Genomic DNA, 26,579 nt, shown 5'->3' on the forward strand with positions numbered 1-26,579 from the left:
GTTATGTGTTGGAGGGCAGGTGTCAGGGGAGAAAGTGTCTGCTTAATAGGTGGGAGAGGTTATTGTGACTCTAGAGAACCTTTTACTCTGATGGAATGGTGGTGTAATTTTCCTTAAAAAATATTGTTTAGGCAAACTGAAATGGCCACAGTCACTTCTGGAAACAGAGTATCAGGGATGTTGATATAGAAGCAAGTAGAAAGCCTGAGTGTTTTTTACAAGATAGTTTTTCTCCTGGTGGTCACATCCGTCTCCCCTCCCTGAGGTTGGAGGTCCATGAAAGATTTTTAGGTCAGCACAATATCATCTCCCAGCAGGTGGTTGTGCTACCAGTAGACTCTCTAGGAATGCAAATTCCTTTTGCATTCATTTTTTCTAAGTCAGATTTCCAGTCAATTCTATTTTCTTAAAAAAAATATACCTTTGTTTTTTTTTTTAAATCCCACCTTAATTTTTTTGTCTTCCACAATGAATGTGTCAATAACCAGCAAAAAATACTAGTGGAGGACAGCTATAAGAAATCACTTAGAAAAATTTATGTATGCTGACTGTCAGGACAACAGATACCTTCCTGGCTCATGCTAACTTTCTAGCTTCTATAAACCTAAAAAGCATCCATAGAAAATTGCTTGTGATCTTGAATTGTATTCACACTTTCTCATACTGTTTTCTAGATTTCTCCATGAGGATCGTAATTCTCAATACTTGAATACTTCAAATGTGCACAATGTGTTAAAAGAATAATGTTTCTTAAGGTGTCTTTTAAAAAAAATTTATTTATTTATTTATTTATTTATTTTTTATTTTTTTTTTTTATTTTTTATTTTTTTATTTATTTTTTATTTATTTATTTTCGGCTGAATTGGGTCTTCGTTGCTACGCGCCAGCTGTCTCTCGTTGTGGAGAGCGGAGGTTACTCTTCGTTGTGGTGCGCAGGCTTCTCATTGCGGTGGCTTCTGTTGCGGAGCACGGGCTCTAGGCACTCAGGCTTCAGTAGTTGTGGCACGTGGGCTCAGTAGTTGCAGCACCCAGGCGTAGTTGCTCCGTGGCATATGGTATCTTCCCTAGACCAGGGTTCGAACCCGTGTCCCCTGCATTGGCAGATGGATTCTTAACCACTGTGCCACCAGGGAAGCCCCAATTAAGGATCTTTAGTTGGTTCTTTGAGGGGATCCTGCTGCAATGATAGGAATGTTTGGCAGATGCAACTACCCATATGTTAGAATCTGTATTTGTGTTCTTCTGCTGCACTTTCTGAGAGATTTAGGTTCAGGACTCACAGCACTGAGCCTAAACTCTGAGAGCAGAACCTCTGGTGCAGGATGAAGGAAAACTTCAGATGCAGGTGTCACAGGTTGTGGGATGGGCATGCAGGTACCTCACACAGGTTCTTCTGCCAGAGCGAAAATTTCAGATGTCATAGCTATGGACTTGATATCTTTTTACACTACTAAAAATCAAATTAACCACAAATATACACATTTTAAAATTAGGTGACTTGGAGAAATGTCTTAAGTCCATTCTCTGAAACAGTTTAGCCATGATTTAACATCAGTATGACTAGTAATAAAATTAGAATGATTAAAAAATATTGATCAATGCATTTTCCTTATACACAAATATTTACTTATTAGCTGTAGCTAGTTTTAAATTTTATTATATTTAATGACTTCATTAGCTCCTAACTGCTGACGTAAATGATTTTTCTTAAACCTCAGGATATAAGAATCCTACAAGAATGAGATCTAGACTTTCTAAAAAATAAATATACAGGGGCTTCCCTGGTGGCGCAGTGGTTGAGAGTCTGCCTGCTAATGCAGGGAACGCGGGTTCGAGCCCTGGTCTGGGAGGATTCCACATGCCGCGGAGCGGCTGGGCCCGTGAGCCACAATTACTGAGCCTGCGTGTCTGGAGCCTGTGCTCCGCAACAAGAGAGGCCGCGATAGTGAGAGGCCCGCGCACAGCGATGAAGAGTGGCCCCCACTTGCCACAACTAGTGAAAGCCCTCGCACAGAAACGAAGACCCAACATAGCCATAAATAAATAAATAAAAATTAAAAAAAAAAAAAGTATTAAAAAAAAAAAGTTTAAAAAAAAATAAATATACAAATAGGGTTAATCTTCTAGTAATTTGATAAAAAATTATTGAATTGAATTTTAGGGATGGTGGGATTCAATTCCAGGATCTTCTAATTTAGAGATGACCAGCACAGGAAATCTTGTCCTTTGGGTCCTCTGGGTTTGAACTGCTGCCCAGTTTTAAATACTTTCATTTTTAAGTGGTGAATTATATCAGAAGGAGGATTCATTAATTTTCTCTCTTACTATTGCAAGAGCCATGATATCCTCACAAAAGTATTATAAAGTATTTTAAATGCTGAACAAAAGTATAGCGGAAAAACCATATATTTGATGGTTGATGTATGGGAGTCCTAGTGAGCTGCTTTCATTGATTGATAATTACCATATGTTACTGTCTTACTGTACTGTGGGAAGACTAGGCTTTCATTTGCTATCTATTAACTCCAAGGCTACATCTTATCTTAGAGGCAAATAACAGCTGCCAGTGGTTTAACGCTAGTCACTTGGAAGAGTTAACCACTTCTCACAAAGCCAAACTCATTTTGCTTCCTTAAGACTATTGGTGGCATGTTCTCTCCAGCTAATGAAACACTCACTTTAACTGAATTTTAAAATATAATGACTTGCTATAATGACTTTATATCATTCTCAAAATTTTGTATTTTTGCAAATAAATAATTATTATACCCATAAGTGTTCATTTTACCATCCTGGATTTCCCATTTTTTACAATCTCTACCTCTTTGAATAATGTTCATATTTTTGATGGGATCACCACTTGTAACTGGACTGAGGAGTAGTAAGAGTAGAATTACTAGTAGCAGTTGGAGAAATAGCAAACGTTTGTATGGTACTTACTATGTTCCAGGCACTAGTCTAATAAGTGTTTTACATATTTTACGTCATTTAATCCCGCAGTAGTACCATTGGTATCCTCATTTTGCTGATGAGGAAACTAAGCACATAAAGTTTAACTAACTTGCCCAGGAATTTGTAGCCAAGCAGCCTGGTGCTGGAATACGTGCTAATATCCACTATAGTCTATCTTCTCTATGGAAACCAATAATTATAGTAGCAGAGGAATCGAAATGCAAATATTTAAATTACAGCACTTCATTTTACTGTTTGCAATTACATCTTCCTTAGTAGATGCTTTAGTAAGACATGAACTGAAGATGTAACTGTTTGGTTCAGGTGAGTCTCTTTTATTCTAAACATAAAATTTCCATTATCCTAAAGAAAAGTAAATGCCTTGTAAGGAAGCCCTGTTTTTTCAACTGTTTTCTCTTGAAGTTTATTTTTAGCTCTTCTGTGTACTCCTTAGAAGTTAGACTGAGTATTGTTCAGTAGAGGGAATTTCTGTGGCTTTTAAACTGTAGCCATATGAAATATGTGGCCATCCTGCACATGGCAAACACATGGCTCAATTCTAATGCCCATCGTACGCTTATGTGTACATTTGTCTGCGTGTGGAGGAAATGTCAAGTTTTATGGACAAGAGTAGCGAAGCTGAAACATGTCATCATTCTGCCAAAAGACTAGAAGATATTTGGTTGTAACCCTGCCAAGGTGCTTCAAAATGCCTGTCCCCCTTCCTTCCCCGCCCCCCCCCCAACACACCCAGGGAAGAGAGTAAAAGATCTGCACAAATCTCATAAACAAACTGATAAAATGTTTGTTTCTTCCTCCATGCAACAGTTATTCCAGGTATGTCTCCTAACTTTACTTTTTATCTGCTGCCAGTCATCGTTTTAGCATCTTTTTGATGAGCTGGACACTGCATTTTTCCCCTGGCAGGCTTGTGCAGACATATGTTCCTCTGCCATCTTGTAATCAGTGTGGTTTCAGGGAGGTCTCAGCTTTCATGATTTAGTTCTCTTTGTATTATTGGAAAAAATTCTTTGAGGATTAAGTAAATTTTGCTTTCCCTTGGGACCAAAGCAAGGTTGCTCTAGGTCCATCATCATGAATAATGCATCAGCTGCCTTAATGGCATTGTTAAGATTGCAAGTAGTCTTGACTCTGTAGCCTGAAGAAAATATATTGGCCCATTACCAGTTTATACAGGTCAGGTATCTTAGTGCTGGGGGTAAGGAGAAATGGAATGTGACAGCTGGTGTCAGCATGAGTTCTGTTTCTAAGCTCTGTAACCTATTTCAGTAGGAAGTCCTCTTTATTTTCTTTCCAGTGTAAGATTTTTTTCAGTTAAATATCTAAAGAATTATTTCATCTGTTAATATTCAAGATTTTATCTATAAACTTAAAAAGACATGTTCAGCCATAAATTTAAAAACATTTGAAGTAGCACTAATAGTATTTCTCTATATGGAACCAATTAACTATTTTATAATAGAATATTGTTCCTATTTTAATTCTAATTACAGAACTAATCTTTGTATTATATAATGTCTTATACAAATATACTGTCAGAATATTTTTTGAAATTAGAGTGAACTATGATTGAGCAGGTAATTGCGGAAATGTTGTTTTTGACGAGTTTGAAACTGGTTTGAAGCACCCCCCCAAAAAATACCACAAATTATTCCCTGGGTGTTGTCCCAAACTAGTATTATTTTCTTTTTCATTTATAAAAAATTCTTATTTTCTGGTGAATACGTGGCCACTATAAAAATAAGAACAGGTAATAAAGACCAGAGAATTAGTACCTTGGTATTGAGTAGTTTGGGTGTTTTCAGCCATGTTTGGGAGTAATTGATTAGATTTCCAGTTGATGTTTTATCATAGTAAACTTTTCATTGCATCTATGAAGTACAAAAGGAGGAAGGTGTAGGTGCACTTGATTATCCCCGTAGGAACTCCTAAAAATTTAGGCATGTGGAGAGTAAGTGACATTAGACACCTAATGGAGACAGTGGTACAAGAGGGAGAGAAGCTACACTGTTGGTGGGAATGTAAATTGGTGCAGTTACTACGGAAAACAGTATGGAGGTTCCTCAAAAAATTAAAAATAGAGCTACCATATGATCCATTAATCCTACTCCTGGGCATATATCTGGACAAAACTGTAATTTGAAAATATACATGCACCCCTACGTTCATAGCAGCACTATTCACAATAGCCAAGACATGGAAACAACCTAAATGTCCATCGACAGATGAATGGATAAAGAAGATGAGGTGTGTGTGTGTGTATATATATATATATATATATATATACATATATACACACACACACACACAATGAAATATTACTCAGCTGTAAAAAAAGAATGAAATAATGCCATTTTCAGCAACATGGATGGGCCTAGAGATTATCATACTAAGTGAAGTAAACCAGACAAAGACAAATATTATATGATTATCACTTATATGTGGAATTTAAAATATAACACAAATGAACTTATCTATGAAACAGAAACAGACTCACAGACATAGAGAACAGACTTGTGGTTGCTAAGGGGGAGGGGGTTGGGGGAGGGATGGATTGGGAGTTTGGGATTAGCAGATGCAAACTCTTATGTATAGGATGGATAAACAACAAGGTCCTACTGTATAGCCCAGGAAATATATTCAATACCCTGTAATAAACCATAATGGAAAAGAATATGAGAAATTCTTAATTCTTCAATTATATATATATATAATTGAATCACTTTGCTGTACAGCAGAAATTAACACAACATTGTAAGTCAACTATACTTCAATAAAATGAATTTTTTAAAAAAAGGGAGAGAAAGCAGGAGTATAACATTTGAGCAGAGCCTTGACCCAAAGAAATCAGGTATGACCTAATGGAAACAAGACCAAGTATGCCTTTGGACTTCATATATTGATTATTTTCTGCCTTTGTTTTCTCTTCTCTCCATATTCTCAAAAATCTGAAAGTGTACCTCTAACTGTCTTTAGAAGGCAGAGTGGTTTCTTGGGTAATTCTGAGTGGGGTCAACAGGTATCCCACACAGCAATTTGATTTTTGGACAGAGTAAGTGCTGTCTTCTTGAGGTCATTGCTACCTTTCTGATTTAAAAAAATTAAAAAAAATTTTTTTCTCGACTAGTGTTAATAAATGAAGCTAGTCATTTCTTTTGTTTCTAAGTCCAGGATAAATCGGTAGTTTGGAGGCAGTAAACTTAGAGACCAAGGATATTGTTAGGGATAGATAGACCTAAATTCAAATCCTGACTATGCCAATCAGTTTTCATGTGGCTTTGGACAATTTACTTATTTCTTCCGTGGTTCATTTTTCTCATCTGTTAAATGAGAAAGACAGACATGTAGCTCAGAGCTTTGGGTATGGGAAATGCTCCATAAATATTAGTGTTGAAATCATTATTGAGGTAAAGTGGAAATTTGTAAAGAGTTTCTGGCTAGGTCTTTGGTGGCCTGTACTTCTTACTGCTAGTTTCTGATTCTGCTTGAGATACAGGAAGCACGTCAGGATCACCCACAGCATTTCTTCATGCTCTGCTTCATATGAAGACAATCTTCTATGCCCCTAGACTATACAATCTATGAGAAGTTACTCCAAGAGTAGACTCCCAGGGGAACTTGTACTGAGTTCCTAGCTCTCAGCATAATGTATGTACCTCGAAGACAATAATTCAACAATTTTTTTTGTTGAACAAAAAAATTAAGTGAATGAATTAAGCCACGTGTTAGGAAATTGGGTAGTTTCTCCTGTTCACCCAAAGCTATGTGGGGAGAAGTCCAGTTTGGACAGGTCTGGGAGAGCAGATTATTCCCCCTGCTATGAAAAGATGCAGTGAATATAAACAGGAAAAATAGAAGTGTTCCATCTGTTCACCTGATGCTGAGGTCATCCTGTGTACTGAGGCTCATATTCACGTGCTGTCTTTGGAAGGTATATTAGAGCCACTTCTAAATCAGTTTTAAATTTCAAGTCATGACATACCAGCAATTGACCTATGATAAAAATTTCAGTATCTTTGAAATATTTCAAACATATTAAAAATTCTATAACATGTTGTAAAAGATACATGTGTAGATACATGTTAGCATTTTGTTAAATTTGCTTCAAGTCATTTTTGGTTTTTAAAGTCTGATAATTCTGTATCAGAGTATCTCCTGTTTCATTTCTATTATACTTTATTTGTGCCTTTACTCTTACTTGGTTAATCTTGTTTGAGTTTTTTTTTTTTTTTTTATAAGTTTATTTATTTTATTTATTTATTTTTGGCTGCGTTGGGTCTTCATTGCTGTGCGCGGGCCCTCTCTAGTTGTGGCGAGCGGGGGCCACTCTTTGTTGCAGTGTGCGGGCCTCTCATTGCAGTGGCTTCTCTTGTTGCAGAGCACGGGCTGTAGGCACGCGGGCTTCAGCAGTTGTGACACGCAGGCTCAGTAGCTGTGGCTCGCGGGCTCCAGAGCGCAGGTGCAGTAGCTGTGGCGCACGGACTTAGTTGCTCCGCGGCGGCACGCGGGATCTTCCCAGGCCAGGGCTCGAACCCGTGTCTTCTGCATCGGCAGGCGGATTCCCAACCACTGCGCCACCAAGGAAGCCCTTGTTTGAGTTTTTTAAGATATATTTTGTTAAAGGAACGAGCTCTACTTCTGTTATTAGCGTCTACTTTCTTTTACTTAAAAAAATTCTCCTTTGTTCTTTTCATAACTCATTGAGTTAAAATTTAACTTATTCATTATCAATCTTTCTTTTCTATCAGCATCTAGGGATGAAGAATTTATTCTTAAGTACCATTTTAGCAGCGTCCTAAAAGTTCTGATGCATACATTTTTTCACTGCCCATAAATATGTATATTCTGTAATTTATACTAGGACTCTTATATGACTCATAAATTATTTGAAATTTTAGAAATAAGTTTTAAATTGTTTAAAATTTTTGTATGTAACATTTAAAAATTTTCCAAACACATGAGTATCTTTTGTTGTTGGTTTAATTTTTTTAATGGTAAATGCAGTGTAAAAGATATTAATTCCTTGAAAGTTGGCCTGATTATTTAAAAGAAATAAAAAGTTGGTAATCTTTGATTTTTTAAAAATAGATTGCAAATCATAGAACCAGAAAGAACTTTAGAGACCACCAAATTCAACTTCTCCTTCATTTTACAGGAAAATACCCCCAAAATGGCAAATGACAATCATGTGCTCATAGAAACATTGCTGAAAGAAAAGCACTTAATTTTTTCAGGTTTAGCATCACTTCTTGTCAGATACAACCCTTAAATACTACTTTGCCTCCCTGAAGGAATCGTTTGAGAAGTTTGTCCTTAGTAAGCCAACCCTTTGTTTGTACCTTTAAATTAATCCTGGGCTAATGCAGAATCATCCACTGAAGAATAAGAATGACCACTGGATGCTAGTGTTGAGTTCTTGAGCACAGTGTTTAAGGTTCAAGTATAACAGGAGAAAGAGATGCTGCAATGCAGCCTTCTTTTGGCAGCTAGAAGTTTTCCCTGTTTATCCTTCCTTTTTCAAAAAAAGAGTGGATGGGAGGATGATAGAATGGAAGTGAAATTAAAGGAGAATAAGTTCTTGGTGGTAGTGGGAAAAAAATGTCTTTTTTTCTTTACCTCAAACCCTCATATAGTTACATCTTCTAAAACAAAAAAGGAAGAGAAGAAAACAACAAAAATATTATTCTTTTCAGATGGAACAGAAATTTTTTTCTTCCTTTATTTTAGGGATGCCAAATATGCCTTCGTTTTCTGTAACTGTCTTCTAGACAATTATACTTTTTCCTATTGATATTCAAACACCAACTACAGAAGAAGGTTTTAGGTAATACGCATGTCTTATGCTAAAGCATTCATACAGAGCAATACATTTAAGTGTCTATTATTTGTTAAAAAGATACAGTAATGTAGTAATTTCCTGGAAAGAGTTATAATTTCATGAGTTTATAATTATATAGTCACTGTATGTGGTCCACATTCATTTTCCATTCTCTCAATTTAGAACTGCAACATAGAGAACCTGCTAAGTACCCTCTCTGCGTTACAGTAATTTGTTGCTGAGGAGCATTCTGTGGGAACCTAAAATGTTTTCGTAGTCTGATCAGACATTGTTATATTAATAGGTCTGTAACTGATTACCTGACAGCTGAAAAATAATTTTTCTTGACTATTTTCTGGTTAAAAATAAGCAATTTTGGAAGCTCTGTTCGACTTAATAAAAGAACTGAAGATCAGGTTTACTGTATTATTTGTGTAAAATAATGATGAGTATTGTTAAATTAAGCTATGGGAAACTAGAATGTCTGGCTAGAGGTAATTAAGATACGGGTTAATCTTTTTAGGTGAGGGCTGCTGTAGTAGACACCTGCAGTTTATTTCACTGAGCCAAGCTTCTTAGAAGCAAAATCTCTAGATTAGGAATATAAAAATTCAATTGGTCACATTGAAAGAGATGAGAAATTGTACTGTGTTGAATAGTGTCCCCTCAAAAGTCATGTCCCCTGGTACCTGTGAATGTGACCTTTTTAGCAAACAGGGCCTTTTCAGGTGTGATCAAGTTAAGAGGAGGACCCTAATCCAATGACTGGTGTCCTTATAAGAGGGAAGTTTAGACATAGAGATGCAGAGACAGACGCACAGGAAGAATGCCATGTGAAGAAGGTGGCAGAGATTGGAGGATGCATCTCCAAGCCAAGGAACACTTAGAATTGTTGGCAACCACTGGAAGTTAGGAAGAAGCAAGGAAGGATTCTTGTCAAGAGGGAGCATGGCTCTGCCAACACCTTGATTTCAGACTTCTTGTCTGCAGTACTGTGAGAGAATAAATTTCTGTTGTTTTAAGCCTCCCAGGTTTTGGTAATCTGTTATGAGAGTCCTAGGAAATGAATACAGAAGGCATTTTGATTATAACTAATGTAAAAACAATTAGAGCATGTGTTGGAGGTGCCTGAGCCTACATACAAGAGGAGAGCGAGTAAGTCTTCAACTTTTAAAAATGGATTGCCTCTCATAAAGACTTTAACAATTGTTCAGTTAGGATACTTGTGAGCTTTAACTCCTGGAAAACTATCATCATTTTTATGTTTTGTTTTCCACAGCTGACAATACCCAGGGGAAATCAGTATAAGGAAAGATTCCTGCACAACAATAAAAATAGGTTTTAAGTTCACTGCGTCCCTAGTGGGCTTTTTTTTTTTTTTTTAACTCGAGAGCTCATAAGAAATTTATGGTCCCTATTTTCTGTGGTGTTCACCATTTTCCAATAAGAAACTCTTTTGCTTATCACTTTTATTTATATCCAATGGCTGGCTTTCTAGTTCTGTCTCTTTTTCCTTTCTTGTAGAAACTTTCGCTACAATAATATTCAAGAATATTTGCTGCAATAATATTCTTATATATCTTTCCTCTTCAACAGGAACCATGCATATTTTTAAATGAAATTATTTCCTTTTTTTGTCAGCTAGATTTGTCTCCTTTTAGTTTTTAAAATGTTTTTTGGTGGATGACGATGCTGCAAGATCCTAGCGCTTATCAATGAGCATTAAAATAGTGCAGAGATTTTGAAGGACCATTTAGCTTTAGATGTTGAAATGAGGTGATAATTTTGATACTGCTTGAACACTTGTATCCTGGAATGGGATGGCAAACACAAATGTCCTAAGGTGTCAACTAGTGGTATAAATGAGAGACAGGCTAGCTGTAATAAGATGAACAATGTGTATCTTATTCTTATCTGCAGCTGATTTGTATCCTACAGCAAAATGCAAATGTGGGAATGGAGGCTCACTGTTCACAAATCTCCTAATCTTCAGGGGAAAATGGAAATCCAACTTTCAACAACTGTGAGGGTCTAAGATTTTATCCTACTTGCAAGTTAACAAGTTAGCCTGTTGCAGTTTCATCTCTTCTGGCAGAAGACAGGAGATCCTGGGTCAAAGAAGTAGCCAGAATATCAGCATTTTCTTATGCTTGTATCGTGAGCCTTGATCCCCAGAGGGTGACAGAGGAAAGGGCCAGGTGACACCTGCACACACAGCATGTTGTGTTACTAGAGAAATTCTGAATTTAAAAAACTCGAATCTTTTATCATAGGAAGTAAACATGCTTCTTTTTTGCTCTAGAGGGAGATAGCTCTGTCTTCAAAGACTTTTCACTCTGCAAACATCCTTGAAAGGACAGTCCAGAACAATTTCAGGCAATGAGGAGTCCTAGATTATTGTTATAGAAAAGTGTTATTGAGTAACCTTTTAGAAATTATCTCTATGGGTTATATTAAAAATTACATTTTAATAAGTTGTTTAAATTAAGCTTGTTTACATAAGGGTATTTTTTTAAAAAAAATATTTTGAAACCTATAGTGCTAAGTTAGAGTCTAGGAAATATTCATTCATACTCTTGATCCTGGACTTGCATTTCATAGCCCAGTATACTAACAAAACAAATTTTAGATCAATATAGGGTTGCCAATCTTTTTATTTTACTGTATATGGAAACAGCCCCTTCAAAATACCTAAATTCTATTTACTATTGCTCCCAGTTCAAAAAAGAATGACTATGACAACTAATGCAATATGGTAACCTGGACTGGATCCTGTAACAGAAAGAGGAAGTTAATGGAAACACTAGTGAAATCTAAATGTTCAGAGCCTAGTAATCGGTAACATTCTGATGTCAGTCTTTTAGTTTTGACAAATGTACTCAGGTGATGTAAGATGTTAACAATGGGAGAAACTGAGTGATAGATATACTAGAACTCTCTGTACCATCTTTGCAACTTTTCTGTGAATCTACAATTATTTCAAAATAAAAAAGCCTATTAAAAATTAAAAATGGATAATTTTAATAAAGAGAAGGCAAGAATAAATCTCAAAACAAAGGACAGTTATATGAAAATTAAATGCATTTAGCTTTATGAAAAACTGACTGAATTGCCCTTATTTTTCTTATTTTGGCATGAACTGGTAAAGATTTTGACATGCATAGTATAGATCCATGGATTATCGACCATGTGATAGCTTTATTTAATTTAATTTACTGTAAAATAAGATGAGATTGCTTTTCTCTCTATTTTCCTTGGAGAGCCTGTAGAATCAGATAACCTTACATTCTGTAACTGAACAAATGTTTAACTTATGTCCCTTTTATGAATCCCATCTGATTCTATATAATTCCAGGTTATACATTTTAATCAGGGTAGGTTGCTGGATCCTCTCCAAAATAAGATTTAGCTTTTCTAGGAATTTCCTTGATGCAGATGACCCTAGGGAGACTCGGAATATTCCTGACTTTAAAATGTTTCTCACTATTGGGAGGGAGAGGCACGTCATGTCAATGCCAATCAGGAGGAAATTGGGAAGAGGCTATTGTAGACAAATGCCTGGCAGAACAGATTCCAGCCATGCAGCCACAAACAGAAGTCTAGCCAGTGCACATGCCTGGGAGAAATTTAGGGTGCAGTAGAGTTCAGGGACAGGTCTTCAGTTCCTGCAAAGGGGAAATTGCCTAGAGCATAGCTTCTCAACCTAAGGCAGCATGTTGGAATCATCTGGGCAGTTTAAAATAATGTTCAGGTTCCATCCCTAGAGGTCCTGATATAATTGGCGTGGAATAAGGCTTGATCTTTTTTAAAAAATACTTCCCTCGTGACAGTAATGTGACACTAATGTGCACCATGGGTGGCGAACTTCTAGAGTGAGCAAGGGTCTCACTTATGGACGAGGATGACTGGCATGAACCCCGATCTGCAGGGCAGAAGCCAGTCCTGGGACTGGTGCCCACAGAGGGGGGAGAGAGCTATGACTCTGGGAGCAGAGCAGGATCACAAGGCTTACAGGCCGGTGTTTTGGTCTGGAAGTGTCTGCAGTAACCCTGTCCCTTTTGGGGTGACCAAACTCACACTGATTTTTGCCTGTGACTTTCTTGGATGGAGCACTTAATGACCTGCATCCTGGGAGACCCCTTAGTTCCAGGCTAATGGGACGTTGATTGCTCTAGTCCCTTGAGTTCTGGCCAAAGCATCCTGTATGGTACCCTCTTACCAGCACCTACAAAGAATAGCTCTGCTCTTCCTGGCTCTGTACATGGTAAAATTCTCACATAATCTTTTTTTAATACTTTTATTTATTTGGTTGCACCGGGTCTTAGTTGCAGCAGGTGGGCTTCTTAGTTGTGGCACGCAAACTCTTAGTTGTGGCATGCATATGAGATCTAGTTCCCTGACCAGGGATCGAACCTGGGCCCCCTGCATTGGGAGTGCAGAGTCTTATCCACTGCGCCACCAGGGAAGTCCCTCATGTATTCTTATTTCACCTTTTACCCTCAATTCTGTTTCTGTTAAAACCAGCTGGCTTTGGGAGAAAAAGAGAAGAAATGGAGAAGAGCTATGGCTGTTTATATCTTTTATGCTTCAGTTAGTCTCTGCTCAGGAACTAGTGTAGGATTTCAGAGAGCTCAGCAAAGGAGGAGCTTTAAAATACAAAGGCAGATGTAGCGAAAAGCAGTTGTTCTTAAATTTTGAGTGCCTGGAAGTCACTGGAGAGCTTCCAGAGCCTCTGATCGAGTATGTCTGGGGAGAGGCTTAAGAATTTGCATTTCTAATAAGCTGATGCTTTGGGGCTGGACACCACTCTTTGAGAACCACCAACGTAAGGAGACTTGACTCTGCATCAGGCATACCTGGGTGTGAAGGCTCACTTTAAATCTACATTTTCTCACTTGTGAAATGGAAAAATTAATATTCACTTCATCAGTCATCATGAAATAGTACATTCATCACCAAGCAGAATGCCCAGGATATGGCATACACTTTCATTCTCTGAAAGATCTCAGTCTTTCTGGTGCCCTCTCCCTGGGGATGGTTTGGTATTAGGTTGAATATTTTTAGGTTAATTATTCCAAATGTGATCATCAAAATCAGCTGGGGAACTTTTTGCAACCCTAAAAAGCCTAGAGCCCTCTCTCCTTGGAGATTTGGATCCAGTAGGTCTGAGGGAATGCCTGGGAACCAGTGGGTGATTCTGGGAGTCACGGTGATTCTGATAGTCAGTTTTGAGAACCCCTGCTGTTGAGCGATATTTCTTTAGGGCAGGGATTCTCAGACACTGTAGCTTCATTGAATCATCTGGAGCACTTAAAAAGATGCTGAGGCCTGCGTCCTGTCTCCAGAGAGTATGATTTAATTGGGTTGGAGTACAGCCTGAGCATTGGGATTTTGAAAGCTCCCCAAGGTGTTTCTGATAGGCAGCCAAGGTTGAGGACCACTGCTCTAGTGTATTCTTAGAGTAAGAAAAACATGGGATATTTGTTAAAATGCAGATTCTTGGGTCTAACCTCAGAGCTGCCTAAACAGACTCTCTGGGCGAGAGACACAGTAATCTGCATTATTAATTAGCTAATGCCCTGAATTTAACAATTTGTTAGTCTTAACAAATAAAGTATGAGAATCATAGCTAGAGGGACATATAGAATCCCTCACTGAGTAAATATTGCCTGACTGCATCCAATTATATAGCAGTTTACAGTGGACTTGACTTTGTATCTCATGGATTCCACTGCATTCTTTTGTGAGGCAGTGTGGGTTGTTATTTTCCGCATTTGATTGATGAGGAAGCTGAGATTCTGGGAGGCTCTCCCCCCAACAGCACACTTGGGGATGTAAATATAGATCATGCACCTGTGCTTCCCTGAAAGGAGACCATAGTTTAGTGGGGGCATGGGACAGAAACAAGAATGCAGATAGAAGGAGATAAAATATGAAAATTCAGAGAAAGAAGGGTTAGCAAGGTTAATTTTATGAGGAGGAGGGAATCTGAGAAGGCTGTTTGGAAGAGGTGGCCCTGGTCCATCTTGGAGCTGATAAAGTTGTAGTTTCCTTTGAGGGTCTGGATGGAGAGCAAATGACCATGGCCTTGCAGCTGTGCTCTAATTAGTTTCTTTTATTGGGTTTTCATAGTTTTATAACCCAGGCTGTGTAACTTCCTTTGCATTATCATCTCATCATATGTGTAATAAATTCTGCTTTTCTTTTGAGTTCTGGATGCTTAATAAAAATGTGGTTTGTGTTTGAATTTTTCAAATAAATGATTATTTCGACTTCCCTAGAATTAAATTTCAGTAAGCTTTTTTCCACAGGGAAGATAAACCAGTATGACATGTGAATTATCATATAGTTCATTTTTATAGAGGTGGGTAATTTTTTTAGCTACAACTATCTAATTAGCTAAAAATAAACATCTGTACTGTTATGACTGTGTTATTAAATCAACGAGTATGAAGAAAGTTTCAAGGACAATGGATTTATTTCTGGAACAAAAGAGACAGTAAAGAATAAAGCCATGACTGGCAGTTGGATAAAGAGCTAAACTCTGTTGGGATGTGCTGGCTTTTTTCTTTTCCTACAACATCTGTCTTAGGTTATTTTCTATAATACCTACTTCCATAAAGCATCTCATTCCTTAAGAAAGTCGTGTGAAGATATGGAGAATCTTTATTATTGATAAGATTTGAGAAAGTTGGTTTAAGTGGTAGTCTTTATTAAAATGTGTAATTTTTAATAAAATGCATTTTATTATTTTAAAATGCCATGCATCTTTTAAAACAGATATGTGTAAAGAAATACAATTATATTTGTCTTTTAAACTATTCACTAAAATTTTTAACGCACATATTCTTTGACCTACACATCTGGTAATCTATCCTACATATATACTGACAGAAGTGCACAGAAATATATGAAAGAATGTTTGTTGCAATAACCTAAATGTCCATTTGTACAGGATTGTTTAAATGAATTGTGGTCCACCCCTGTGATAGAATATTCTGCATCATTGAAAGAATGAAGTTGATGTTAAGGTTACCTTAAGGAAAAAAATCAAGTGGCACAACAGTATGGGTAGTGTAAACTCATTTATGCGCTGAAAAGGATATATGTATATTTATGTATATACACATTTCCTTAAATATGCATAGACGACTCCTGATGTGGTACACAAAATCTGTCAAAAATGCTTACCTTTTAGGAAGCAACTGAAGCCTGGACAATGTGTAGGAAGGGGATATTTTCACTCTTTACCATGTACCGCCTGAATTCTTAGGATTTTTGCCATAAGTATTTATTATTTTAAAAATAATGTGTGAAAATACTTATTTAAAAGCAAAAATCTATTAAATTTATTTTGTCTATTTATTTTAATAATTTAACTATAGATTTATATAAATTAAAGAAGCCCTTCAACATTAAGGCCTCTATTCTGGACTAAGAAATATTTCCAGGCATGTCAAAGGAAAAAAAACAATCTACTTTAGTTCTAAGTTGAAATAATTGTTGATTTATGATGAATAAGTCCTGAAAAAAAAGTTACAACACAAAAATTAATTTCCACCATTATTTAGAAGAATTACATATAATGCCAGTTGAGAGCCTCAAGATTTGAATTGTAATAGTCTAAATTGAGGAGATTTCCCTCCCTGGTGTTTATGCTTCTCTTGAAGTGTCATGGAAACATTTGATAATGATTCAACCATATTGAGCTCTTCACTTCATTTGCAGTGTTAGGCTTTTGTGCAGACGGACCATGATCATATGCTGTTTTTGGATTGACTCCTATTTTTCAGAATCAGAAATTAGTGAAAGATTGTTTTCTATTATCTAATCATCTATTTAGCCCCTATATAATGGATTGTTTCAAAACATGAATTCTTTGTCCTTTTTTATGATTTAACATAACATGTTTCCAAAGTTGGTATTTTAAAGAAAACTTTAGTAATTTATAAAACATGTCTTATATGCCTGTACCTCTGATGTATTTTCCCCACATACAATGACTTGTCAGCTTCCATTGTTCCCTAACCTGACACCATAATTCTTGTGATTATCTTCCTGGTTTCTGTTTCTCTTTGTTTCTACTATCTTTCTACCTACTCTTCACTGTGAGTTTTAGACCTCTGAGAGAGATCTGATTGGGTTTTTTAGTCTGTGTCCAATTTAAAGAAATGCTGCTCTGTCTTTCCAGGTCACCCCATTGACCTTTGGCTTTTTGTGTCTGGCCAATCAAATGGTAGAGTTTTGATTGGTCTAATCAGATGTGTCCAGGAAATCAAGGTCATTTGAAACATAGTAACCTCTCCTCCACTAATCTTTTGGGTAGTTCACCAATCCAACAGCCCAACAGAGGGAATTTTAAGTTCTGTTAAATTTACCCCCCAGCTTTACTCCAAAAACTAAAAACAAACAAACAAACAAAAGCAGCCTAGGGGAAGCTTGCACTGCATAACTCACAGGTTCTAGGTCCAACTCATAAGTAATGTAGGGGGAAGAACACAGGCCTCGCATTCACACATTCACACAAAGTTTGCACCCCTACTTGGCAACTTCCCAGGTGGACAGCCTTGACTCTCAGAGATTGTGACCTCCTATGTGAAATAGAGACGACAGTATTTCTTTGTAGAAGCGATGTGAGGATTTAAGGAGACTGTGTGAGTAAACTGAGTAGGACAATAGGTGACACACAGTAATCATAATGGTAGCAAACGTTTATTGAGTGTGTACCAAGTGCCATGTGTTATTCTAAGCCCTTTATGCATGTTAGCTCTTTAATCCTCTGAACAACCCTATGAGATTATTACACAGGGAGGCTCTGTGATTTGCTTGAGATTACACGGCTAGTAAGTGAAGGAGCTAATAGCTCACACTGTTAACAGCCAAACCAACCCTACCCCAGAAGTCAGGGACTGGCTTTGTTTCTCCCCTTAAGTCTATGGCCTTCTGGGTTCCATTGCCTGTCAGAATCACACGTGAAGGACCTCCCTATCTTATCCTCCATCCGATCCAACCCCAGTCCTCAGTTCGTGATTCTCAGTGACTCCCTTGGGAGTGTGGCGGTGTCAGGGTGTCAGGGCTTGTGCTGCGTGCCATTTTGCCTGCTCTCTGCTCCCTCAGCAAAGCTGAGCTTCACCCTGTCCTGTGGGATTATCTCATGAGGAACAGCAGGCTCAGGCCAGGCTGCCTTCCTTGGAATTCTGGTGAAGAAAATGTCTTCAACCTTGTTCCATCATTATGTCTTCCTGTTCTCTCCCCTGCCCTTGTCAAGCACTGAGTATTTTAAGTGGGGTTAGTCCTTAAGCCAGACTGTGAAGTAGGTAACATTTGCCCCTTTAAAACACCCATTCCTTCAGTCCTTCCTACATTGCTCTTTCACATATCAGTGAGTCAGTTGAATTAGAAGCTTTCAGCTTCTGAGGAAATGGGAGATTAGTGGGGGAATGGGAGAGGTCATCTAGACCAGTGCTTCTCAAACTTAAATGTGCATATGAATCACCTAGGTACCTTGTTAAAATGCTGATTCTGATCCAGTAGGTCGGGGGTGGGCCCTGGGATTCTGCATTTCTGACGTGCTTCTGGTGATGCCATTGCTGCTGTTTTCCAGACCGCAGTCTGAGTAGCAAGCATCTAACGACTGGGGTACCACCTTGAGATGCCAGAGGCTCTACCCTGTTACCTTTTCCAGGAACATTTAATCCAAAGAAATGAGTCTCTTAGTGGAATTTCGTTAATTTGGCTCACTTCTAGAAGAAACTTCTCAATTTCAAACCCTACCCTAGACTGCTTACCAGTAAAGCCATTCCTGGTTGGAGAAAAGACTAGTGTAAACTTGTCAAGTTTTGATAACTGTAAAAATAGGCATTTTTCTCCATCAATTTAATTTAGTGACTCTCAGATGATTTATATTCATTTTACTTCACTTTATGGGAAAGCACATCATTTTGCTGCTACTCAAGGTTGAGTTTCTCAGGACTGGGGAAATCGCTGATTGAACTTTTCCTGGTGCTGGGGGCCACATATGTATTTCAGAGTCTGTTTCTTTGTTCCGTCTATCATCACCTACATAAAAGGAAAGTTAAGTCAACTTTTATTTCCCTGTCTTTTGATTTGGAGTCAGCTCGCTGGGAGTGTTTATGAATAATTCTGTTAGAAATGGTTTGATAATACTAGCCTGGATAGTGAAACATTGTACAGAGCTTTGCACATGGAGGTGCAGTGTGGGCAGAAACCTGTGAAACGATGTGGCAGATTCTCTTTGTGATGGCAAAGGCTTATGTTCTCTATTTCTGCTTTCAGGGAGGAGAGCACTGTTACTACCAGGGCCACATCCGAGGAAACCCTGCCTCATTTGTGGCATTGTCAACATGCCATGGACTTCAGTAAGTGTCCCCAAATTTTTTGTATCATCCATTTTTTTTCAATCACTTATTTTCTTTATTTTTAATGCACCGTGGTCAAAATCTCTATTTTATATCAAGAACTAATTTTAAATCAGTGACGGATCAAATCTTTTTCTCCTTTGTGGTTTATAAACCAAGCAGATTGTTAGAGATGCAGAAACCAGGGGCTCTATGATTATAATATGCATCCTTAGTGATGTTTGAAACATTTTTCTAGTTTCATCCAGATGGAGACAGGAGTGGTTTGGGTAACTTTGTTCTCTGTTTCCGTGGGTGTGTAGCCCCTTGGTACCCGTTCTACCCCTCCTACTCCTTGATGTTCATTTTTACATTTGTATGGAATAATAGAGATTTCAGGAGGTGGAGACTCCTGACTCCTTGCACAAAGACAAGGGCTGCAGGTGATCTCAAGAGCTCATGTGTTTTAGGCCTTTAGTCAGCCAGAATCCCACCTAACTCTCAGCAAACTCGTGGGAGGGTCCATTTGTTCTCAGAAATCTCTATGGAATGAAGTTCATCCTTCCTCAGGGCCTTGCTTCCTTTTACATAACCTTCACTATCAAAGTAGATTTGCTGATGTTTACTCTGGAAATAGATCAGCTTCCTCCATCCTGTCGATGATGGTGATACCCAGGTGGCTGTCTGTCTCTTACTTGTCTTGTGACCCCTTATAAAGATACTGTGTCAGCCCTCAGCATTCTACTTAGACTAAATCATCCAAGCTCCTTGTTACTTTTTGGGGCCCAGAACCAGCTAGCACTTTAGTTTTGTGAAATTTTTGTTTGGAAGCTTTAAAATACTTCCTGTCTGTTACCAAGTTAGAGACGTGGGTTTTTCATCTAACCAACAGTTATTGAGCATCTGGTGTGTTCCAGCCACTTGGAATATTAAGGGAATTAGAACGTGAGCCCTGCCCGCAAGAGCTCCCAGTCTAGTGGGGAAGCTAAATCTAGCCCAGCTTCGTGTTATGGAATGTGGTAGGTATACTTGTTTTCTTTGAGAGAGAAAAAAAACTGAGAAAAACGCAAGCTGAGAGTGGGCACTGAAGAATGAGGTCAGCCCTGAGGGCTCCAGAGAGATGTCATCTGAAGAAGATGGAGTGGGCCCTGGAACAGGCTTTGATAGAATCTTCCAGGAGAGGGGTTCGACTGACAGGTCCAAAGAAAGTGAGGAAAGAGACCTAATGGGAAAGGCTGGGAAGTCTAGCCAGTCTGCCTAAGTGGTGCCTCTGGTCAGGCTCTGGCAGTAGGTACGTGAGAGGCAGGAAGGAGAGAACACAGGGATCAGATAAATAGCCAGAGAGAGGAGGTCACATGCCTGAGAGCAGGATGGACCTTCATTTGCTTATTGCTTTTTTTCTAAAGGACCATTTTACTAATTTTAAATAAATTCTTTGAATAAGGAGACATTTTTACAAACATGGAATCCGTTCCTAATATCTGAGAGCCTCTGTGTTCTTAATCTGGAGAAAGAAACGTCGATATCCCCTTCAGCAGTAAAATTGTCATCTCTGATCTCAAGATGAGCACAGCTGTCAGCCAGGAATAGTACACTGGGCCTGCCGACTTTTGTGACAGCAAATGTCTGTTCTAGGCTTTCTCCTTCCTCTCTCTTCCTCTTAAAATCTCAGTCCAAAGTCACAGTGTAAGTGTCTTGCCCAGTGCATGTTCCAATTCCTCCCTGCCCCTCCCCTCCCCCACCCCCCAGTTTTCCAAATGGACACAATATTGTGAGAATCAGAGAGAAGGTATTACTGCCTTCTAAGGACCCTAACAGACCTGAGACCCTCGGACCAAGAGCTACTAATGCTACACAGTTCTAAGGATGGAAAGGGAACTTTAAGGACGTTTTAGTGACTAGATGAGGAGTTGAACTCAGAGCCGGCTTCTGTTGTTGTAACTAAGTAAAATTTATTTCTCCCTTTAGAAACTTTTTCATTTAAGACTAAACAAGAAGAAACAAACAGAAAACCCACCGTGTGTAGGGACACTGTCAGGATTGTGTACAAATGTATTTTGGTGTTCTTAGACTTTTATGAGCATGTGAAAAAATTCACTCTTGTTCCTTTTTGTTATTTATTAATTATTACTTTTCATCTTGATTTTACCTTCTGAACAAACATTGCTGACAGAAATATTTGGGGGAGCTATTTATAAATATTAAATAATTTATGTTGTCTCAATTGCAGTGATTTAGATATGAGATATATTATTTCATCCATGACTCATCTTCTATAAATGACCAAGTACATGTTGAGATTTTTCATTTTTCTTGATTTACTGCATTCCATTAAAGAACATAAAGGGTAAAATGATCAAACTCATATCTTTTCCATAAAGAACCTGCAGGAGCACATTTTTTTTCAAATTCGAAGGACTGATGGGCAATATTTTGGTCCTGGTATGTCTGATGTTTTGACAAAATCCTGTAACTATGGGAACATTAAAGAATGGAATCAAATGTAAGTTTATTGCCCTCTTGTGGCAATTTGTAAGAATGACTATTTCCTTTCAAAATCTTGTTTTGGTGCAGCCTTTTAAAATTTTAGCTCAATCGATTGGCCAGTAATGACTTGGTCCTAGCTATAGGATTTTATCAATTATAAACTCTGTGATGGACTCAGTATACTATTTTGAATTTATATAAATGTAACAGAAAGCTTTCAATCCTCAAAGTAAATGAAACACACATGCTTTTTAATTGTTAAAGAATCAAAAATGGCATATTTTCATTTAGGGAACCAGGACTTCCCTGGTGGTCCAGTGGTTAAGACTCCACACTTCCAGTGCAGGGGGCATGGGTTCGATCCCTAGTCCAGGAAGTTCCACATGCCCTGGGGCCAAAAAAATAATAATAATTCATTTAGGGAACCAGAATCTTCATGGATGGTGTCAGAATCTGCTTTGTTTATACCATGTATCATGATGTTTAAATCCAATAAAAAATAACTGATTTTTGCATTGGATACTAACTTAATTCAAGAGGAAATAGCACCCAATACTATTTAAACAAAACAATCTGCTTGCTACTTAATCAGTGTAGCCATGTGAACTTTGACAAAGGGTGATGGTTTTGTACAGTTTTCTGGTTGGGTCTGGCCTGTTATCAGCAGAATGTTCACTGCCATATTTGGTCTACTGTTCTGAAAATGCTCCCCTCACTGATTCCTTAGGCATATATTGTCAGTAATATCTTACAATCTGCATCTGTTTATCTTTAAATTCCAAATGCAATGTCATCCAAATTCAGAAAGTGCACTTTGGGTTGAAAACATTACAGATGTGAAAAGGGCAGTTCTAAGGGTATATGAAAGTAGAGGACATGTGGAAGATGTTACTGCAGGAGTGAATGAATTTGGATAGACACAGAGCTGGAGGCCATTATAATTATAGCTCAGGAAACCAGCTGATTTCACTAAGCGATCAATGAAAGACACATACTATTCTATGGTTAGCAGCTTGGGTATAATGCAGTCATTTCCACCTAACACTGAAAAGTGACTGCAGAAGATCACAGCTTCACCCCCCTCAGACACCTGAGTGGTAACACAAGTTCCTTCAGTATCAGAAGGGACCTGATCTTAGTAGAAAAACCACATTCCTCTAAATGGGGTGGCTATCGGATCTTTCTGAGTGGGAGTCGAGGCCATATGTAGCTTAAGATGCCCTCCAGAGGATTTCTCAATTGGCTGATAGTCATCTCTAGCCAATGAGGTCCAAAACTGAACTTCAGATTTGCGCCCTGTTCCCTGCATCCTGCTGCCTTGTGCCCGCCTTATTCTGCTCTTCCTGCAGCTTTTTTCATCTTATTAAATGTATATGATGTGTGTGTATGTATGTGTGTGTGTGAGATACGTGGAGTGGGGTGTGTGTGTCTGTGGTATGTGGTGTGTATATGTGTGGGGTTGTGGGTATGGTATATGGTGTGTGTGTGTGGTATGGTATGTGGGTGGTGTGTGTGTAGTATGGGTGGTGTGTGTGGTGTATGTGTGTGTGTGTGTGGTATGGGTGGTATGTGTGAGTGTGTATGATGTGTGGTGTGGTTGGTATGTGTGTGTGGGGGGTGTGCTATGTGGTGTGCACCCTGTGTGATGGGTGGGACTGGGAAGTGGGCATTGAGAAGCAAACTGGCCCTCCGGCTGCTGCTGACTTTAAAATGATCTTGTTCTGAGGCAAGAGTCAATTGCCAGGCCTAACTATTTTCTTGTCCTTGGCAGTGGGATGTTCTGTGATGGGAACCACACCTATCTCATCGAGCCAGAAGGAAATGACACCTCCCAAGTAAGTGCTCCTTCTGTTTGCTGTGGCAAATGTAAATGTTGATGCTGGGAGCTTTTTTTCCCTCTTTTTTTCTCTCTATTTTGCTTTATTTTCATATTTTAGGGTCAGGAATATATGTATACATATATACGTATAATATATACACATATATATTTAAATTAAATAGTGAATAAGGCAAAATCACAGTGATCTTTTCCAAAAAAATCTGACTATTACTCTTCCATTCGGTTGGAAGTACTTTCCTTCTGAGGTGTTCTGAAGCCTTCATTTCTATCTCCACCGTAATGTGCTGTGGTCTGTCTTAATCTGCTCAGGCTATCATTATAAAATACTGGGTGACTTAAACCACAGAAATTTATTTTCGCACAGTTCTGGGGACTGGAAGTCCAAGATCAAGGTGCCAGCAGGTTCAGTGTCCATTGAGGGCTCTCTCCCTGGGGTGCAGACAGCCACCTTCTCACTGTGTCCTCACATGACAGAGAGAGAGTGTGAGGTCTGGTGTCTTTTCCTCTTCTTATAAGAGCACAAGCCTTATCAGATTAGGACCTCACTCTTGTGACCTCTGTTAACCTTTATTGCATCCTCACAGGCCCTGTCTCCCAATATAATCACATTAGGAGTTTAGGGCTTAAACATGAATTTTGGAAGACACACAGTCAGTTCATAACAGATCGAATCCACAGATAATGTGATTTTCCACCCTTTTTCTTTTCTAGATTCCAGATTTTTCTCTATTGCCCATTTTCTTTAAGGCCCCGTGGTGACGAAGTTTAGAGAAATCTGGGTTTTCTCAATTCTCTCTCTCACTTTAGTTGAAACATTCATTTTTCACAAATTAGAAAAGGGTTACTATTACTGGCTACAGAGAAACATAATGCACTTCCATCCTAGCTCTGTACACACAGATATTCTTCCATGTATCATGGAACACTGATCAAACACTTAGAGAGGCAAATAATTTCAAGAAACACACATTGTTTTGCCACTCATAAACAATGTTGTGTGGGAAACTATCTGTTTTGTGTGTTATTTTCTGGGTACCCACTGAAAGCTGTCCTGTCACTTTGCTTGACAGTGTGATTTTTTTTGTTTTTAAATAAATTTATTTATTTATTTTTGGCTGTGTTGCGTCTTCGTTGCTGTGTGCGGGCTTTCTCTAGTTGCAGTGAGCGGGGGCTACTCTTCGTTGTGGTGCGCAGGCTTCTCATTGCGGTGGCTTCTTGTTGCAGAACACGGGCTCTAGGCACATGGGCTTCAGTAGTTGTGGCTTGCGGGCTCTAGAGTGCAGGCTCAATAGTTGTGGTGCGTGGACTTAGCTGCTCCGCGGCATGTGGGATCTTCCCAGACCAGGGCTCGAACCCGCGTCCCCTGCATTGGCAGGCAGATTCCTAACCACTGCGCCACCAGGGAAGCCCGACAGTGTGATTTTTTAAGAAAGTAATATCATGAAACTTGACTATTTATGACATTCTTTTTTTGGTAATTGAAGGAAGCCAGATGAAGTTATTTGAATGTTCATTAAGTTTTCTTAGATGAAACATGGCTTTTTATCTGTTGGTTTTTCACAGAAGTTTACGTGACACTTGAATTTTGAGGCAGGGTCTGCTTTGGGCATTCTGCTTGTTCCAGTCATCCTGCTTCCCAGTACAGGCAGACTGTTAGCTCTGCAGTGTGCCTAACAAAGCTGTCAGGCTCTAAAAGGGGGCAGGCCTCCGTGGAAAGGAACCAGTCGTAAAAAACATTAACCCATTTTCCCAGACGTCTTGCTTCTCTTTGGGGGAATAGGTCCATTCATTTCTTTTTGATTACTGCAGGCTTTGGCTTCTCTGTCTGTGAAGGCGTTTTGCTTTCAATGGGCTGTCACTCTGGTGCTGGGAGAATACAAGAGTGAGCTGGAGGGGTTGTGCAATGGCTCTTCGCCTTTCCAAACCCAAGAGAATGCGTAGTCAAGCGACGGTTCTTTTAAGGTCTGAGCTCCTCCAGCTATGATTGCTTGAGCCTGGAGATATCTGGTTGTTCATGCCTCATCTCTCTTGTTTGTGTTGTTTCAGGAGGATTTCCGTTTTCATTCGGTTTACAAATCCAGACTGTTTGAATTTCCCTTGGATGATCTTCCATCTGGTATGATCTTCTTATAGTGATTTAAAAAAAAAAGACAACTTCAGTAATTCATTTTAATGCTTTAGAGCTAATTATATGTGGAATATCATCAGTCTGTGACTGCTCATAACAGTTTTAGAAAGTCAAGTGACATCAAGAGAGAGAATAAAATGCAAACCTACCTCATGTTTATAGTGGATGAGTTTGGAAAGATATAGCTTGAACATGATGAAGGAAAACTTTTTAAAATTATAAGACTCAAAGTAAGGTATTACAGGAGAAATAATGTTAAAGCAAAAATTGGTCTGCATACATAGAATATATAAAATTCATTCTTGGTGAAATACTGAGTTTGTAAACATAGAGATGAACCCTTAATTATTTTCCTGTTTGTTGTTTCCTCATCTCTTTTTGCCCCAGCATTTTAAGAAAGAACTATTGTAGATTAACATTTATCATCATGATGTGCTATTTGTGAAACTGGTCTTCCTTCCCATGTGTGTGTATGGGTCCATCTATTTACAGATTTGATATGAGAGTTGCATCCATGTCTTCTCTTGGAAAGAAAGGCAGAGTACTCATGCTTTGGCCTTGTTAGTGGAGCAATGATTATGCAGAGTGCATTTATCTTTGGCTATGCTAGACTCATTCATGTTCTCCTTCTAAAGATAGGACACACTTTGAATATCTGATGTGGAGATGCTTCCTCCCCTATTTAGTGAGCCCTGACTATGGCCATAGTACATTCTAATTTTTAAACTCTTTTTAATCTTTGCAACAGCTCTGTGAGGTCAATATTATCATTCCTATTTTATAGATGAAGAAACAGAAGCTCAGCTAGTTTGTTTTTTCTAGAGTCCCACAGCTAGTAAGGGGCTGAATGGGGGTTTGGATTATGGCATTATGAGAATGTACCCTGGGAGAGAGGCACAAGGGCAAATGGAAAAATTACTAGACTAAAGCAATCCCTAAACTACTACTTAGGAAAATGACTTAAAGGCTGCATTG

General features: G+C 38.5%; 1 protein-coding gene across 1 annotated transcript in view; it reads left to right on the plus strand.

The window, feature by feature from the left end:
• Window positions 1-26,579, plus strand: part of ADAM22 (ADAM metallopeptidase domain 22) — a 238,956-nt gene that overhangs the window by 135,977 nt on the left and 76,400 nt on the right. The window contains 3 exon segments of the mRNA XM_036863312.1: window positions 19,088-19,170; window positions 23,408-23,471; window positions 25,523-25,592. Of these exon segments, the coding sequence (XP_036719207.1) occupies window positions 19,088-19,170; window positions 23,408-23,471; window positions 25,523-25,592 (217 nt within the window).

Source organism: Balaenoptera musculus, chromosome 9, assembly GCF_009873245.2.
Source record: "Balaenoptera musculus isolate JJ_BM4_2016_0621 chromosome 9, mBalMus1.pri.v3, whole genome shotgun sequence".
Classification (NCBI taxonomy): Eukaryota; Metazoa; Chordata; class Mammalia; order Artiodactyla; family Balaenopteridae; genus Balaenoptera; species Balaenoptera musculus.